A 14,996-nucleotide genomic window follows, 5' to 3' on the forward strand; every position below is an offset into this window, starting at 1 on the left:
GCATATAATGCATATGCAGTGATGATCACTGCAGAGAGGTCTAATTATATTTTGACATTTATTCTTCTATTGATTCCTGGCTATGGTCTAGTTGAAGTTCTGATGCTCTGCTAAAGCAACATCTTAAAATATTTAAGAAACATAACACGTTTCAATAGAATTGTTCTTCTGCGTACGCCTGATCGATAGATGGTTTAAAGCTTTTGACAGATACAGATTTCAGTATCATATTTGAGACATCAGGTTTTTTTTGTCACGTATGATATAGGAGAATATAGAGATACTCATAGGAAAAATGAGATCTTTATAACAGTATAGCAGACTACTTACATAAATATCAGATCTTTATCTCCCAATAATATGTCTTTGTAAAATGATATTATAGCATAATGCGCTGCATTATAATGGACAAAGAAAATGTTTCTCAAAAGCCTAATTGTATCATATTTGATATTCACATTTTAACACGATTTTTCTATAAAAATAGGTTTAGATAATCAAGTAAACCTAAGTTGCCTCAGTCGGGTACATGTTCATTTTTAAATATTATTAACATTGTTAAAGTAATTTTTACATTTACTTCATGTAAGTATGTAAGTATATATTTATATATTTATAATATACACATGTACCTGAAGGTGGATGTTTTTAAAATTCTACTAAAGGGCGTTTTTATTCTTTATCAGTCAGACACCAGAAGGCATGTAGAATGACAATTTAGAAGCCTTAGAAATTTGCATATTAAATATGATACAGTAGGCTTTATAGGGTTAATGTTGGAATTCCTCTGTTCGTTATTACTACATGTACATCTTTAAGATTAAAAGATTAAAAAGCTGAGTCCGGCAATTTTGCAAGACATTTTTTAATTCTCTTTTTCCCTTTTCTTTCTTTGTCATGTATTTCAGTTGTTCAGAGTTGCTCCATCTGGCAGTGCTTCACCCCAGGAAGCTGTCTGTCTATGCTGTGTCAGGTTGGTTTTCCACAGATTCAGACCTACCTTATGTTGAACTTCTTCTCCAACACTGCCTTAAAGGATTACTCCACTTCCAAAATATAAATTGCTGATAATTTACTCACCCCCATGTCATTCAGTGCAGCTTGAAAGGGCTCTACATGTTCTCAGTGAGAAATAAGTGTCTTATCTAGCGAAATGATCGGTTATTTTTAAATTCTATTTACAATTTATATACTTTTTAACCTCAAATTCTTGTCTAGCTCTGCGATGCACATGCGTACTCTTTGCACTCTGGTTCAATTCAAAACTCCCGTTTCATTTTCTCCTTCAATTTCAAAATCACCCTACATCGCTACAGAAGTACCGACCCAGTGTTTACAAAGTGAACATACAAGGAGGGTTAAACACTCTTTACAAAAAAGGTAAATCTTTCAGTTTCAAACAATGTGCAAATCCAGCGTCAAACTAGGCCTTGTTTATAAAACGTTCGTCAACAAACACTTGCAAAACTCAGTGTTCTGCTCCGGAAAAACAAACTGCATCCACTGTTCACGTAACGCTGGGTTCTTTGGAAACCTGAGCAATGTTACCTTTGCCTTACAACCAAAACCACACTTCTTAGAGACATTCTTCTGGAGTGAGTACTGTGCAGCAGAGCAGCCGAATGAAGCACATTGATGGGCACGCTCGTGGTCTCTCTCTGGACAACTGGGAGAAATGCCCATACAAGAAGTTCCACCCTTCAGGACGTCATGAAGAGCCATGATCGAGAAAAAAAAAAAAAACTTTCCGAAACTTGTAAGAAACCCGGAAGTGTGTTATACGTCCAAATCGTTTTTTGAAACTTTGGCCATGAACTTAGCATAAGAATCTAACTCTTTAACATTGTAAATAACTTAACATGCATGAAACAGCATTGGACCCGCCTTTAAGAAAATGACTGATCATTTCGCTAGATAAGACCCTTATTCCTCGGTTGGGATCCTTAGAGCCCTTTGAAGCTGCATTGAAATCCTTGAAAACTTTGGAGTTGGCTTTTTTCAATTTTTATTCTGAAAAACTGTTACCAGGTGTATCTCTTGAACAGCACTTTACACAAGCAGTGGTTAATTTTGTACTTTCATTATTGGCTTGTAGACTAGTGCTTTAAAATAATGATTATTATAGATTATGATTTCCACAATTCAGACAGAATCATGGAATCCATTCATAAAAATGGAATTTATTGTATGTTCACGACAACCTGTCTAGATAAAAGTATAGGTCAGTCTGAGCTAATAATATTGGCATATTAAATCTAATATATCTGATCTTCAGATTTTGTGCACAAAATGTATGTGCTCTTGCTGATGTGATGTTGGCTGGTGTTGGTTTTCTCAGGTACTGCTGGTAACGTTGAACACGGTGACCAGTATCAGCTGCGACTGGTGTATGAACACAACCTACAGAGAACAGCATGCAACATGACCTATGGTCCCTTTGGGGGTGTCACAGGTAATTGATATTATCAGTACCCCACACATAATATTAACATCTCATTCTAAAATTTTCAGTGGGCTATCCACCTTATTTTTCCTGTAAGAGCCTGCACAGCCATTTGTAGATTGAATGCATCTGGCTTCCGGTCTCATCCACTTCCAGCTGTTTTTAGCTATATAAAACAGCTTCTTTTGCTGCTTGATATTGTAAACTGGTGTGTCTTACCATATTATTTGAATATCTTTTCTGAAAAAATAAGGTGGATAGGGTTGAATTAAGATAAATATTATATTTTTTTACCTTTTTATATATAACATTTTCTTCTCTTTGCCTTTTCTGTCTTTATCTTGTGTTATATAATAGATAGTTCGTGTGATAGTTTAGGTCTCTCAAAAAGTCAGTCACACCTTACAGTAAGGTGCCGTCAGTTAATATTAGTTAATGCATTAAGTAACTAACAGTGTAACTAACAATGATCAGTACAATTGTTACAGCATGTGTTAATCTTTGCTAACTTTGGATAATAAAATTACAACTGTTTATTAGTTCATGTTAATTTATTCATATTAATGTACAACTTTTGATTTTCATAATATAGGGGTATTTTTGTATTTTTAATTCATGTTCATGTAATAACAAATGTTAACATAGAACATTTCTCATACATTAATTCTCATTCACATCGTTCTCAAAATAGCTGAAAAGTAATGCTAACCTTGGGGTCCTGAGATTTCTTTTGTTTGTATGAAGAAAGCCGATTAAAGTCGACCCAATATAAATAAAATAGTGGCACATGTTTGTTTAATAGGATTTTAGACTTACAGTAGTACCTTTTTTGGCCAGTTCTCTTATCAACCACATGATGGCAGCACAGTCTCTATGATGGAGTTTATCAGCCATTAGTCACATTGCATCTGCATATGACCCTAGATAGAGTACAATATGGCACAAGATGACAATACAATAGGGACAAGATGCAACAGAAATATGAATAAATTAAAAAAAAAAAGGCAGCTGTAGATATTGCTCTTTTTTTGGCATTATTGTATCGTATTACCTGCATTTAAAAAAGGTCCTAGGGATTACAGTGTGAACTGATCTGTCGTACACACTGTAAAAAGTTTTTACCAGTTTCAACTTAAAAACTTAAGTTTTAGCAGCTGCCTTAAGATTTTAAGTTAAATCAACGTAAGTCATTTAAACTCACAAGATATATCAACTCATTTTTTTTGTAATAAGTTAAAATGACTTGTAGTTTTAAGCTGATTTAACTTAAAAACTTAAGGCAGCTGCTGAACTTAGGTTTTTAAATTGAATCTGGTGAAAACTTTTTACAGTGCAGGAAATTTGTATAAAGCTAATAATTTAACTATATTTATGTATAACATAGTTTGAATATTAATACAGATGAGAGTGAATAAATATCATAACACTACAGAACAACCCAGAAAACATTGGACACATATACAGCAGACAAATGGACACTTTAGGTTAGCTTGTCTGTTCTTTGGGATGTTTATTTCTTATTATTAAATGAATAGTTCTGACTCTAAATTCTAATTTGATGAGCTGCTTCAAGGCCATTGCAAAATGCAGACCATTACTTGGAAGTTTGAATCTACATTATAGTTGTAGATAGTTGGAGAAAGAAGTGTTTAGTCTTTAGTGATGATACTAATAAAAATAATAATATTAGATAACTATGTAACTATTTAACATTGGTGAGTGTATAATATTGAGGAATTGGGCTATGTAAATCTGTTTGCTGCCAGTTCACATTTTTATCTGCATAAAACTACTGAGTATGTCCTTTTATTCTCTTGTCTCAACTGAATATTCCCTGTGCTGTTGTGCAGGCCATCATTTCATCTGTATCCAGTCCATGGATGGGATGCTGATGTTTTTTGAGCAGGAGACTTATGCTTTTGGACGCTTCCTGCCAGGTTTCCTGTTGCCAGGCCCACTGAGCTACTGCATCCGCACTGACTCCTTCATCACGGTCTCCTCCGCACGACAGGTGGAGTGCTACAGGTGAGACCAACTCACTCTCTGTCCAATCTCTGTCCAGTTGTGTGTAAAGTCACTGGGCATATCTTTCTTATTAAAGAACCGCAGAGTCATTCTTATTAAACATACAGGATTTTGTGGGTATTCTGTGCATTTACTTTTTTATTATTGTTTGGTCATATCTTTAAATATATGTTAGACATAACGCAATTTCCAGCATATCCATGGAGACATAATAAGGGAATGTTCTTACATCCGAATGAAGAACGAATTTTCATTGATTGATTGCTACTGTTTATTTTTGCTGTGTTGCTGTTTTCATTGTCGCAAAAGATACAGGTCATGTTTTATTTCCAGACACATTCGGTATCAGTAAGAGAGTGAAGGTAATATAGCACAATAAAACAAAAATTAGCTTTTAATTTAATTAATAGGTTTTTATTTACATACTCAATTGTTCTTGATTAAATATTGTTAGCTGCTAATATTGATACGATAAAGAAATAGCAGTTGTTTTTTTATGTAATGTAAATTAAAATATTAATTATAAAGAAACGCAATTTGAACTTCTGTGTAAATAAATAAAGAAATAAAATTCCTACTTGACATTAGCCCCCATTAGCAGAAATTTCAGAATCAGAAATCAGAAAGAGCTTTATTGCTAAGTGTGTTTAGACACACAAGGAATTCATCTTAGTGTGAGGAGCTTCCAGTACAAAAGTACAAACATAGTCAGTCATACATATAATTTAAAGAAATAAAAACACTAATAATAAAGAGAATATACAACACATTATAAATAACAATAGCAATCAAAAAATAGAGACAATTTAAATGTCCATAGACAGATTTATGAATGTGCGTATGTGCTAAATTCCTTATTCATTAGTATATTATTCTCTTACATTGACTAGCAGAAACCATTGCCCATTCCTCCATGCAAAATACCCTAAACTGTGTGATATTAGATGTTTTATTTTTATTTTAATTGAGAGTTTGACTTGGAGATTTAAAAACTCTTAACCGTTCTTTCGTGCATTTACTTGGTTATTTGGAGTCCTGGTTTTGTTGAAAGTCCACTTAAAGATTCGTTGCACATTTGTTACAGATGGCCTCATGTTCTCATAAACAATGGGGAATTCATTATTTTTTTGGAAACTCCCAACAAGTTGTATGTAATGTATCTGTTTATAGACACTTAATTTAACTAATAACTTAATAAAATAATTTGAGCATGACACATTACAACAAATGGCCTTGGTTCTCGCATGTCAAGCAAGTACAGTTGAGTTTGCGATTACCATGTTTGTTGTGCTCTGCACGAGTGCACGTGTTGTGCAGTGCCTAGTGAAAGTATTCATGTTTTATGTTGCTTTCTCTACGTTATATTGCTTTAAATTACCTTTTTTTCCATTTTGTTCCACATCAATCTACACACACATCTTTCATACACTATAATGACAAAGCAAAACAGAATTGTCACAACTTAGTACATTGCATAAGTATTCATACCCTTAACTCATTTGACAATTATCTGCCATTCTTCTCCTCACCTCTTCTCCTCTCAAGCTCTGTCAGGTTGGATGGGGGCAGATGCACTTTTTTAGGTTCCTCCAGAATGTTCAAGCCCAGCCTGGGCCACTCAGGAACATTCACAGAGTTGTCTATAAATCACTCTTGCTGTGTGCTTAGGGTCATTGTCCTGTTGGAAGGTGAACCTTGCCATTTAAAAACAGCCCCACAGCATGAGGCTGCTACCAGCACACTTTACTTTTAGGATGGTATTTTTTGCAGGTGTCTAGCAGAGCTGGTTTAGCAGAGCTGGAATGGAGGTTAATCAGACCAGAGAATCTTATTTCTTACAGTCTGAGGGTCCTTTAGGTGCTTTTTTGCAAATGCCAAGTGTGTTTTTATGTGTTTTTATTGAGGAGAGCATTAAGTCTTGTCACACTGCCATACAGCCCAGATGGGTGGAGTGTTGCAGTGATGATTGTCTTCTTCTGTAAGTTTCTCCTATCTCCACATAAGATAATGGAGCTCAACTAGAGTGACCATCAGGCTCTTGGTCACCACTCGTACATGCTTCTGTGAACCTTCAATGCAGCAGATTTTTTTCTTTAAGCTCTGTGCGCTTTGTCTCTCTCGCGGGCCGGCATCATGATGCAGTTATTTTTACCGGAAACACGGTGAGCAGCAAAATGATAGATTACTTTCACTAACACAGCAGAAAAAAACAGTGCTGCAAATCTAGTTATTTTTCTCTATAATTTATGACTCTGACTGTTGAAACCATGTGACAAGATGTTTCTGATCTAAATTTAGCATTATTAATCTGTATGGTTTTGTAATATCTGTCTCACATATTTCCTTATGTGTCATGGTAGCATGGTTGAAAGGACTCTAATTATTGCATTTGATTACAGAAAAACAGTTTTGAATATAGTAATGGATTAAAACATGTAAGTAACAGGCTGGATGTACGTTAACCTTACATCTTAACACCTTACAAAAAATGCAGCAGATCATAGATCATATATTTTGTCTATATCCTATAAAACAGCTTCGTAAATAGAACGATTTCAATACATGAGGATTCTGAATGGGATTTTTTAGTTAGCCATTAAATGACTTGAGACTTGAGACTCGACTCGGACTCGTGACCAAAGACTCAAGACTTGACTCAGACTCCAGTGAAAAAGACTTCAGACTTGAACTCGGACTTCAAGTTTAAGACTTGTGAACATCTCTGATTCAAAGTGTAGTAACATCTACAAGCACCATGAATGCTCTAGAGCTAAATTTCAGCTGTCCCATATAAGGGTATGAATACTTATGCAATGGAATCATTTTAAGTTTTTTTTAAAAAGTTTTTTTAAGATGTTGCTTTGCCATTATGGTGAGTGCAGTGTAGATTGATGTGGGGGAAAAGTAATTTAAAGCAGTTTGACATAAGGCAGCAACATAATATGAAAAAAATAAAGGGGTAAGAATACTTTCGCGAGGCACTGTATATAAAAGTTTAAATCAAAAAAGAAAAGGACGGAAAGGACGTGATTTGTGGCCAAGTATGGTGACCCATACTCTGAGGGCAGCCATTGCTCCAGCACCTGGGGGTTTGGTGCCTTGTTTAGGGGTAGTACTGAAGGTGGAAGAGAGCACTGATCATCCATTCCCCCCACCTACAATCTCTACCGGACCTGAGTATCGAACCCGCAACCTTCGGGTGGTAAAAGTGGTAAAAATCAGTATAAATCAGTTCATTTTATAAAGTGATCATGTCTCTTCAGAAAACTTGAATTAAACCACTTGATTCATATGGATTATGTTTACAATGTTCTTTGTTGGGTAAATGGAATTTACAGAAATCTCTCAGGCTTCATTAAAGATATCTTAAGTTGTGTGTCAGGGATGAATGAAAGGCTTATGGGTTTGGATTGATGTGAGGGTAAAACGATGATAGAATTTTCATTTTTAGGTAAACCTTTAAGAAGGAAATATGATCTTTCTGCACAATCTGGCTAAAGCTGTTGAAAATGGAGATCTTAGTTGAGGTGAAACAGCAGATCCTTTGGTTCTCATAATACTCCTCATGACCTGCTGATAGCTTTGGAAGACTGTCAGTGATTTCTGAATACAACGTTTGATCTCTTACAGACATGTGCGCACACACACACACACACACACACACACACACACACACACACACACACACACACACACGCACACTCTAAACGCCAGTGCTGAACATGCTCTCAAAGCTGAATAATCACTGCTGTGTCTCATTGCTATAAACGTTTGCCCAAACCCACCCAACAATCCTAGAGGAATTCAGTAGATATTTGGGCTCATATTGCAAATTCAAAACAGGATTTTCTTGTTCTTTTGAAACAAAACACTTTCCAAGAATAGGGTACTAAATTGTCCTAGAAACTCCATCGAGGAGGTCCATCATTTACTTCGGGGGGTCGAACTAAATATTATATGATGGTTTTGTTTTGCGTTTTTTTTTTTTATTAGAAGGTACTTCAACTTTTACAACCCTTCAGCAAATGCTTGGACATTGAATATAAAAAGTAATAATGTGAAAGATTTAGTTCTAAAAACATTTGAATATCATTGTGACACAATTAGACACTTCTGTACGGTTTTACAGTATGTGATCTTTTCTGTTGAAAGGGGTCATAAAAAACTAAACTATGACTGCATGTGGTGCAGGAAACCTTCAGTGCATAGGTGTTCTGGTGATGTGAATGTTGAAGCATTGAACAATCTCCATTGTCTCTGCCTTTAGATTGATTGGTGCACTTAACATCCTTTTCTCTTTTAAACGCAGGTATGAGACCCTGGCCGTAGCCACAGATGCAGACACCAGGCAAGACTCTGATCAGCAGAGCAAGAGCTCAGGAAAGAGACTGACGGTGCGTTTACAGATGTTTGAAAGTGCTACTGTTTCCAGTGTGAATATTTGTCTTTGCATATGACTGTGTGTGTGTTTGTCCCTTAGGCTGACTGGACACTGGTGTTAGGAGAAGAGGCTCTAGATATCTGTGTTCCCAGCACATCTTCAGCGATGTCCTCCATCTTTGTGCTGGGGGAGAGAAATTTATTTTGTCTCAAGGATAACGGTCAGATCCGCTTCATGAAGAAATTGGAGTTCAACCCCAGCTGTTTCTTGCCCTATGGATCAGGTGACCTGCTGTTTGAATTTCAGTTCATGGAAAGCTCCGGATTATGCTTAAAATAAGCTATAGTTTATTTTAAGATGTATTCTCTTAGTATGTTACACAATAATACATTTGTCCTGCCTTAAAGGGGACTTGGGATTAAATTTTTACTTTTTTTTTTTAGAGGGGTTTTGTGAGCAGTAGCTCATTACCATTTAAAGAGGTATGCACTGAAACGGCTTTCTGTAAACCTGCCATTTTTAACAAGGTAAAAAGAGTGTTGTTTTACACAAAAATTGAGGAATTTTAGCCAAAGTATGTTTACAGACATTTCATGGAGACCCTAAAGCAGGGGTGTCAAACTCGGAGTTTAGTTCTATCCCTGCACCAACACACAAACCATGTACTTTTTAAATAAGCCTGAAGGACGTGATTAGCTGGATCAGGTATGTTTGATTAGGGTTGGAGGTAAACTCTGCAGGGCTGTGGCCCTCCAGGAATTGGGTTTGACACCCCTCCTGCCCTAAACAATCATGCCAATTTGTGGAAAATGGGCATCCAATGTCCCCTTTAAAGGCATAGTTCACTCAAAAATGAAAATTCCAAAGGCTTTTGTTCAGTTGAAGATATTTTTATTGAAACATAAAACTTTTTACTAGGCATACTAGACAATCTTTTTAATCTTTTAACTATTAATTGTGCAGCTTTAGTCAGCATACTGGCAAAAACGGTAAAAGGAAGTTCACCTGTACTTGATTGACACAAATGAACATACCTCATTGTTTCTTTCCCTTCAAGAACCAGTTTTGACGAAACTTGAGAGATTTCTTTTCCTCCATTAAAAGTGCATTTTACCAAAACTGTGATGCTTCAGAAAGTAATCCAAATAAATCGGGCAGTTTAATCCATGTCTTCTGAAGAGACACAGATCCTTTAAATGATGAAAAGATTTAATTTAGGCTTTTATTCACATACAAACATTCATCAATACACATAGAGCTCATCAAACTTGGCAAACAAATGCTGACATGTTTTTGAAGTGTCATAGTTTTGGTGCAATGAACCTTTAATGGAAGGACAGTAATCTCTCAGGTTACCTTAAAAGAATATCTTCATTTGAGTCTTGAAGATGAACAAAAGACGAGAGCAGGGTGAGCCAATGATGAGTGAACTTTGATTTTTGGCAGAACTGTCCATAGGATAGTATTTCTAGATATTTTTACTAAAACAAAAAACAATACCTATTAAGAAATGTTTCTATATTATCTATCAAAGTGTATTTTTGTAAGTATGCGTATAGTAGTAGCACAAAAACACACATACACACACACACACACACACACACACACACAATAATGTAGTCAATGCAAGGCAAGGCAAGGCAAGTTTATTTATATAGCACATTTCATACACAATGATAATTCAAAGTGCTGTACATAAGAGGAATTAAAATTACAACATAAAATCATAAAAATTTATCACAATAATTAAAAAAATATAAGATTTAAGAACATTTAAAATGATTTAAAATCATCATTTAAAATGATTATACATAAATTATTCATAAAATAATACAATCTGAAAAATGCTAATGAGTTAAAGGAGAAGTTTACTGCTAGAACAAAAATTTACAAATAATTTACTCTCCTGCTTGTCATCCAAGATGTTCCTGTCTTTCTTTCTTCAGTCAGTTTTGAGGAAAAACTGGACTTGGACTTCTATGGTGCCCATGAGTTTAAACTTCCAAAATGCAGTTTAAATGCAGCTTCAAAGGGCTCTAAATGATCCCAGTTCAGGAAGAAGGGTCTTATCTAGCAAAACAATCAGTTATTTAAAAAAAAAGACAATTTTTATACTTTTTAACCTCAAATGAACGTCTTGTCTAGCTCTGCGTGAACTCTGTGTATTCTGGTTCATGACAGTTAGGGTAGGTCGATAAACTCCCATCTCATTTACTTCTCCAACTTCAAAATCTGTGTTTTACCTTTTTTTTGGAAAAAAGAAATTTAATCTTCTTTGCACGTTCGTAAAGAAATTATGTTTTTTTTTGAGGAAAACATTTCAGGATTTCTCTCCATATAGTGGACTTCTATGGTGCCCCCGAGTTTGAATGCAGTTTAAATGCAGCTTCTAAGGGCTCTAAACAATCCCAGTTGAGGAAGAAGGGGCTTATCTAGCGAAACGATCTGTGATTTACAGTTTATATACTTTTTAACCTCAAATGCTCGTCTGTGTATTCTGGTTAATGACAGTTACGGTATATAAATAAACTCCCATCTCATTTTCTTCTCCAACTTCAAAATCATCCTACATGACTGTTTTACCCTTTTTTGTAAAAGGCGTTTGATCATCTTTGCACATTCACTTTGTAAACATTGGGTCAGTACTTCTGCAGCGATGTAGGGCGATTTTGATGTTGGAGATGGGAGTTTTTCGACCTACTCTAACTGTCTTGAACCAGAAAACACAGAGTTGACACAGAGATAGACAAGACAGGCATCTGAGGTTAAAACGTATATAAATAACCGTTTGTTTATTAAGATTCTTCTTTCTCGGCTGGGATCATTTAGAGCTCTTTGAAGCTGCATTTAAACTGCATTTTGGAAGTTCAAACTCGGGGCACCATAGAAGTCCACTATATGGAGAGAAATCCTGAAATGTTTTCCTCGAAAAACATAATTTCTTTACGACTGAAGAAAGAAAGCCATGAACATCTTGGATGACAAGGGGGTGAGTAAAGTATCTGTAAATTTTTGTTCTGGAAGTGATCTTCTTCTTTAAATCACTATTGTCTTTGTCTGCCACAGAGAGAGATGATTTTTGGTGTTTGCCCACAGAACGGAGATATGTATGTGTTGAGGGGAAGGGTGTTGGTTCATAGGAAAGTGAGAGATGGACGTCTTTTGGTGGTTTGGACGTGGATGCAGTCTATCATTTAACTACTGCATTGACTCTCCATGTGAGGCCAAGAGACCACAGACCATCTGAACACACTTCTCCTTCAAACTTAGCTGTCTTCTCTTTTGCTTTGTCTTCAGTTTCTGAGGGTTCCACCAACATCCTGATGTGTAACCATAACAACATGCTGCTGGTGTACCAGGATGTGACGCTAAAGTGGGCGGCCCAGCTGTCCTGTGTCCCTGTGGCTGTACGTGTCGCTAACTTCCCGTAAGTAAGCGCTGGCCAAATGAATCTTTCCTGTCTGTCCTTTTTCTCCTCAACCTCAAGTTAGCTTGAAAATGAGCTGCTGTGTGTGGTGGACACTATCATTCTAAAGGTTTGTGTGTGCTCTATGTCTCTTTGAAGCATCCAGTGTTTGTGGGACTGTTTGCTTTGAGTGGTTCTCATATGCAGAGGTAACAGATACGTCTGTAGAGAGAGTGTTTAACTTCACTAGTCTTTCTGGCCATCCTGCACGGGTCACTCACTCTGCCATTGTCCGTCCTTTCTCTCTTCTACTGGCCTCACATTAAAAGAGTGTCTGTCAGCACCACCTAAATGAGCTGCTGTGCTTGTCTCGGTTCACGTCTGTAGCACACACACACATAACCGCTCACACCTTCACTTTTTCAATCTTCAATCTTTAGTTTTTTCAATCAAAAACTAAAATAACTAACAATTATACATAATTAGAATACTCCAATGTATACTCCAACATTTAGTGGGTTAAAGCCTATGTGTCCAATCAAACAAATGGTATTTTGGTGCAAATTCTTCTGTTAGTAGTAGCAATCCAAATTAAATGCCAATATACACCTTTCCCCAAATTAGTCTGATTTAAATTATGGTTGGCAGTTTGGGGAACACTCAAAATTACTGAAACCAATCATTTTTAATAAATGATGGTTCTACAAATATTCCTCATCCATCAGTTTGGTCTGAATAAGTCATACATTTCCCGTCGGGCTCTATTTTAATCAGTTAGGAAAATATTGCAATGCTTGGTAGTTTAATGTGACATATACAATATATTCACAAGAATATCTTTTCAGTCCGCTGTGTTTGATTCCTCTTGATTTTTCAGTTTCACTGTAACACAAACCCTGATTTAGATCCTGGACTCATGTGGTCTTCTTTCTTTTCTGATTTAGTGAACATATGCATTGAATAAATTACTGGAATGCAGTAAGAATCTCTAATTTTCTTCACAAATCTTTGATCATGTCTCTTCCCGGCTTGTTTTCACATGGGTGCTTTAAAACATAATTTTCTCCTTTTTTCCCTTATCCCTAACAGCAGTTTTTATGGGAAAGCAGGGAAATACAATTTGCTATCTGTCAAAATTATTTAAAGCACTGTGAAATATCCAACAGTCTTTCAGATAATGAGAGGAACATTTTATAAGTACAGTGATTTATGAAAGTATTCATATCCCTGCATTTTTTTTTCACATTTGATGTTGCTGACTTTTGTAAAACTGCTTACATTTTTTCCCACATCAATCACTCTCTGTACATCATAATAATGGCAAAGCAAAAAAAAAAAAAAAAACAGGTTTTAACATCTTTGCTAATTTATTAAAAATAAAAAACTTAAATGATTCCATTGCATAAGTATTCATACCCTTATCTGGGACAGTTGAGCTTTCATATTGCTTGTAGATGTTACCACACTTTAAGTGGTGTTAACCTATAGCAAATTCAACTGAATGGGTATGATTTGGAAAGCCAAACACAACTTAATAAAAGGTATAACAGCTAAAAATGCATATCAAAGCAAAAAACAAGCTCTGAGATAAAAAAAAAAAAAAACTGCCTGTAGAGTTCAGAAACAGGATTGCATCAAGCCACACATCTGGGGAAGGGTTCAGAAAAAATTCTGCTGCATTGAAGGTTCAAAGAAGCATGAAGTCTCTGTTACTCTTAATGGAAAAAGTTTGAAACAACTATGACTCTTCCTAGAACTGGCCTCCTGGCCAAACTGACAAATTGATGGATAAGAGCTTTGGTTAGAGTGGTGACAAAGATCCTGATGGTCGCTCTAAATGAGCTCCATGATCATATGTGCAGATGGGAGAAACCTACAGAGGGACAAACATCACTGCAACACTCCACCGATGGGCTTAATGGCAGTGTGGCATAACTCAATCTTCTCCTCAGTGCAGACGCATAAAAACTTGCAAAAAATTTGCAAAAAAGCACATGAAGGACCCTCAGACTGTGAGAAACAAGGTTCTCTGGTCTGATGGACCTCAATTCCAAGCATGTATGGAGGAAACCAAGCACTGCTCATCACCTGCAGAGTAGCATCCCAAAAGTAAAGTGTGCTGGTAGCACACATGCTGTGGGAATGTTTTTGAGCAGCAGGGACTCAGGAACTCATCAGAGTAAAATGAAAGCTCAACATATCCTTAATCCATAGATATCCATAGATATCCTTAATGAAAAACGAGTCCAGAGCATTCAGAACCTCAGACTGTGCAGAATGTTCATGTTCCAACAGGACAATGACCGTAATCACACAGCCTGAGTGGCTTATAGACAACTCTGTAGGTGGTCCAGCCAGAGTCTGGGCCTGAACCCAATCAAACCTTTCTGGAGAAACCTGAAAATGTGCGTGAAGTACTTAGGAGAAGAATGGCAGATAATTGCCAAATGCTGATGTACAAAGCTTGTCGCATCATACTCAAAAAGACTTGAGGCTGTAAAGGTTCTTCAGGTAAGTATATAGTTAAGGGTATGAATACTTATGCAATGTACTTATTTATTTTTTATTAATGAATGTCAGAAATTCTGACAATTCTGATTTTGCTTTGTCATTTTTTTTTTTCCTAATTATTGAGTGTAGATTGATGTGGGGAAAACAATGAAATCTAAAGCAGTTTAACACATGTCAGCAACATAACAAAATGTGAAAGAATGAAGGGGTATGAATACTTTTGCAAGGCA

The 14,996-nt window shown here is 36.1% G+C and overlaps 1 protein-coding gene across 2 annotated transcripts in view; it reads left to right on the top strand.

The window, feature by feature from the left end:
* The window catches only part of bbs9 (Bardet-Biedl syndrome 9), a 192,547-nt gene that overhangs the window by 4,822 nt on the left and 172,729 nt on the right, over window positions 1-14,996 (top strand). For both annotated transcript variants that reach the window (XM_073846720.1, XM_073846721.1), the window contains exons 4-9: window positions 909-973; window positions 2,339-2,452; window positions 4,294-4,468; window positions 8,778-8,862; window positions 8,949-9,132; window positions 12,147-12,276. In XM_073846720.1, the coding sequence (XP_073702821.1) occupies window positions 909-973; window positions 2,339-2,452; window positions 4,294-4,468; window positions 8,778-8,862; window positions 8,949-9,132; window positions 12,147-12,276 (753 nt within the window). The remainder of the gene's footprint in view (window positions 1-908; window positions 974-2,338; window positions 2,453-4,293; window positions 4,469-8,777; window positions 8,863-8,948; window positions 9,133-12,146; window positions 12,277-14,996) is intronic.

Source organism: Garra rufa, chromosome 9 (assembly GCF_049309525.1).
Source record: "Garra rufa chromosome 9, GarRuf1.0, whole genome shotgun sequence".
Lineage (NCBI taxonomy): Eukaryota > Metazoa > Chordata > Actinopteri > Cypriniformes > Cyprinidae > Garra > Garra rufa.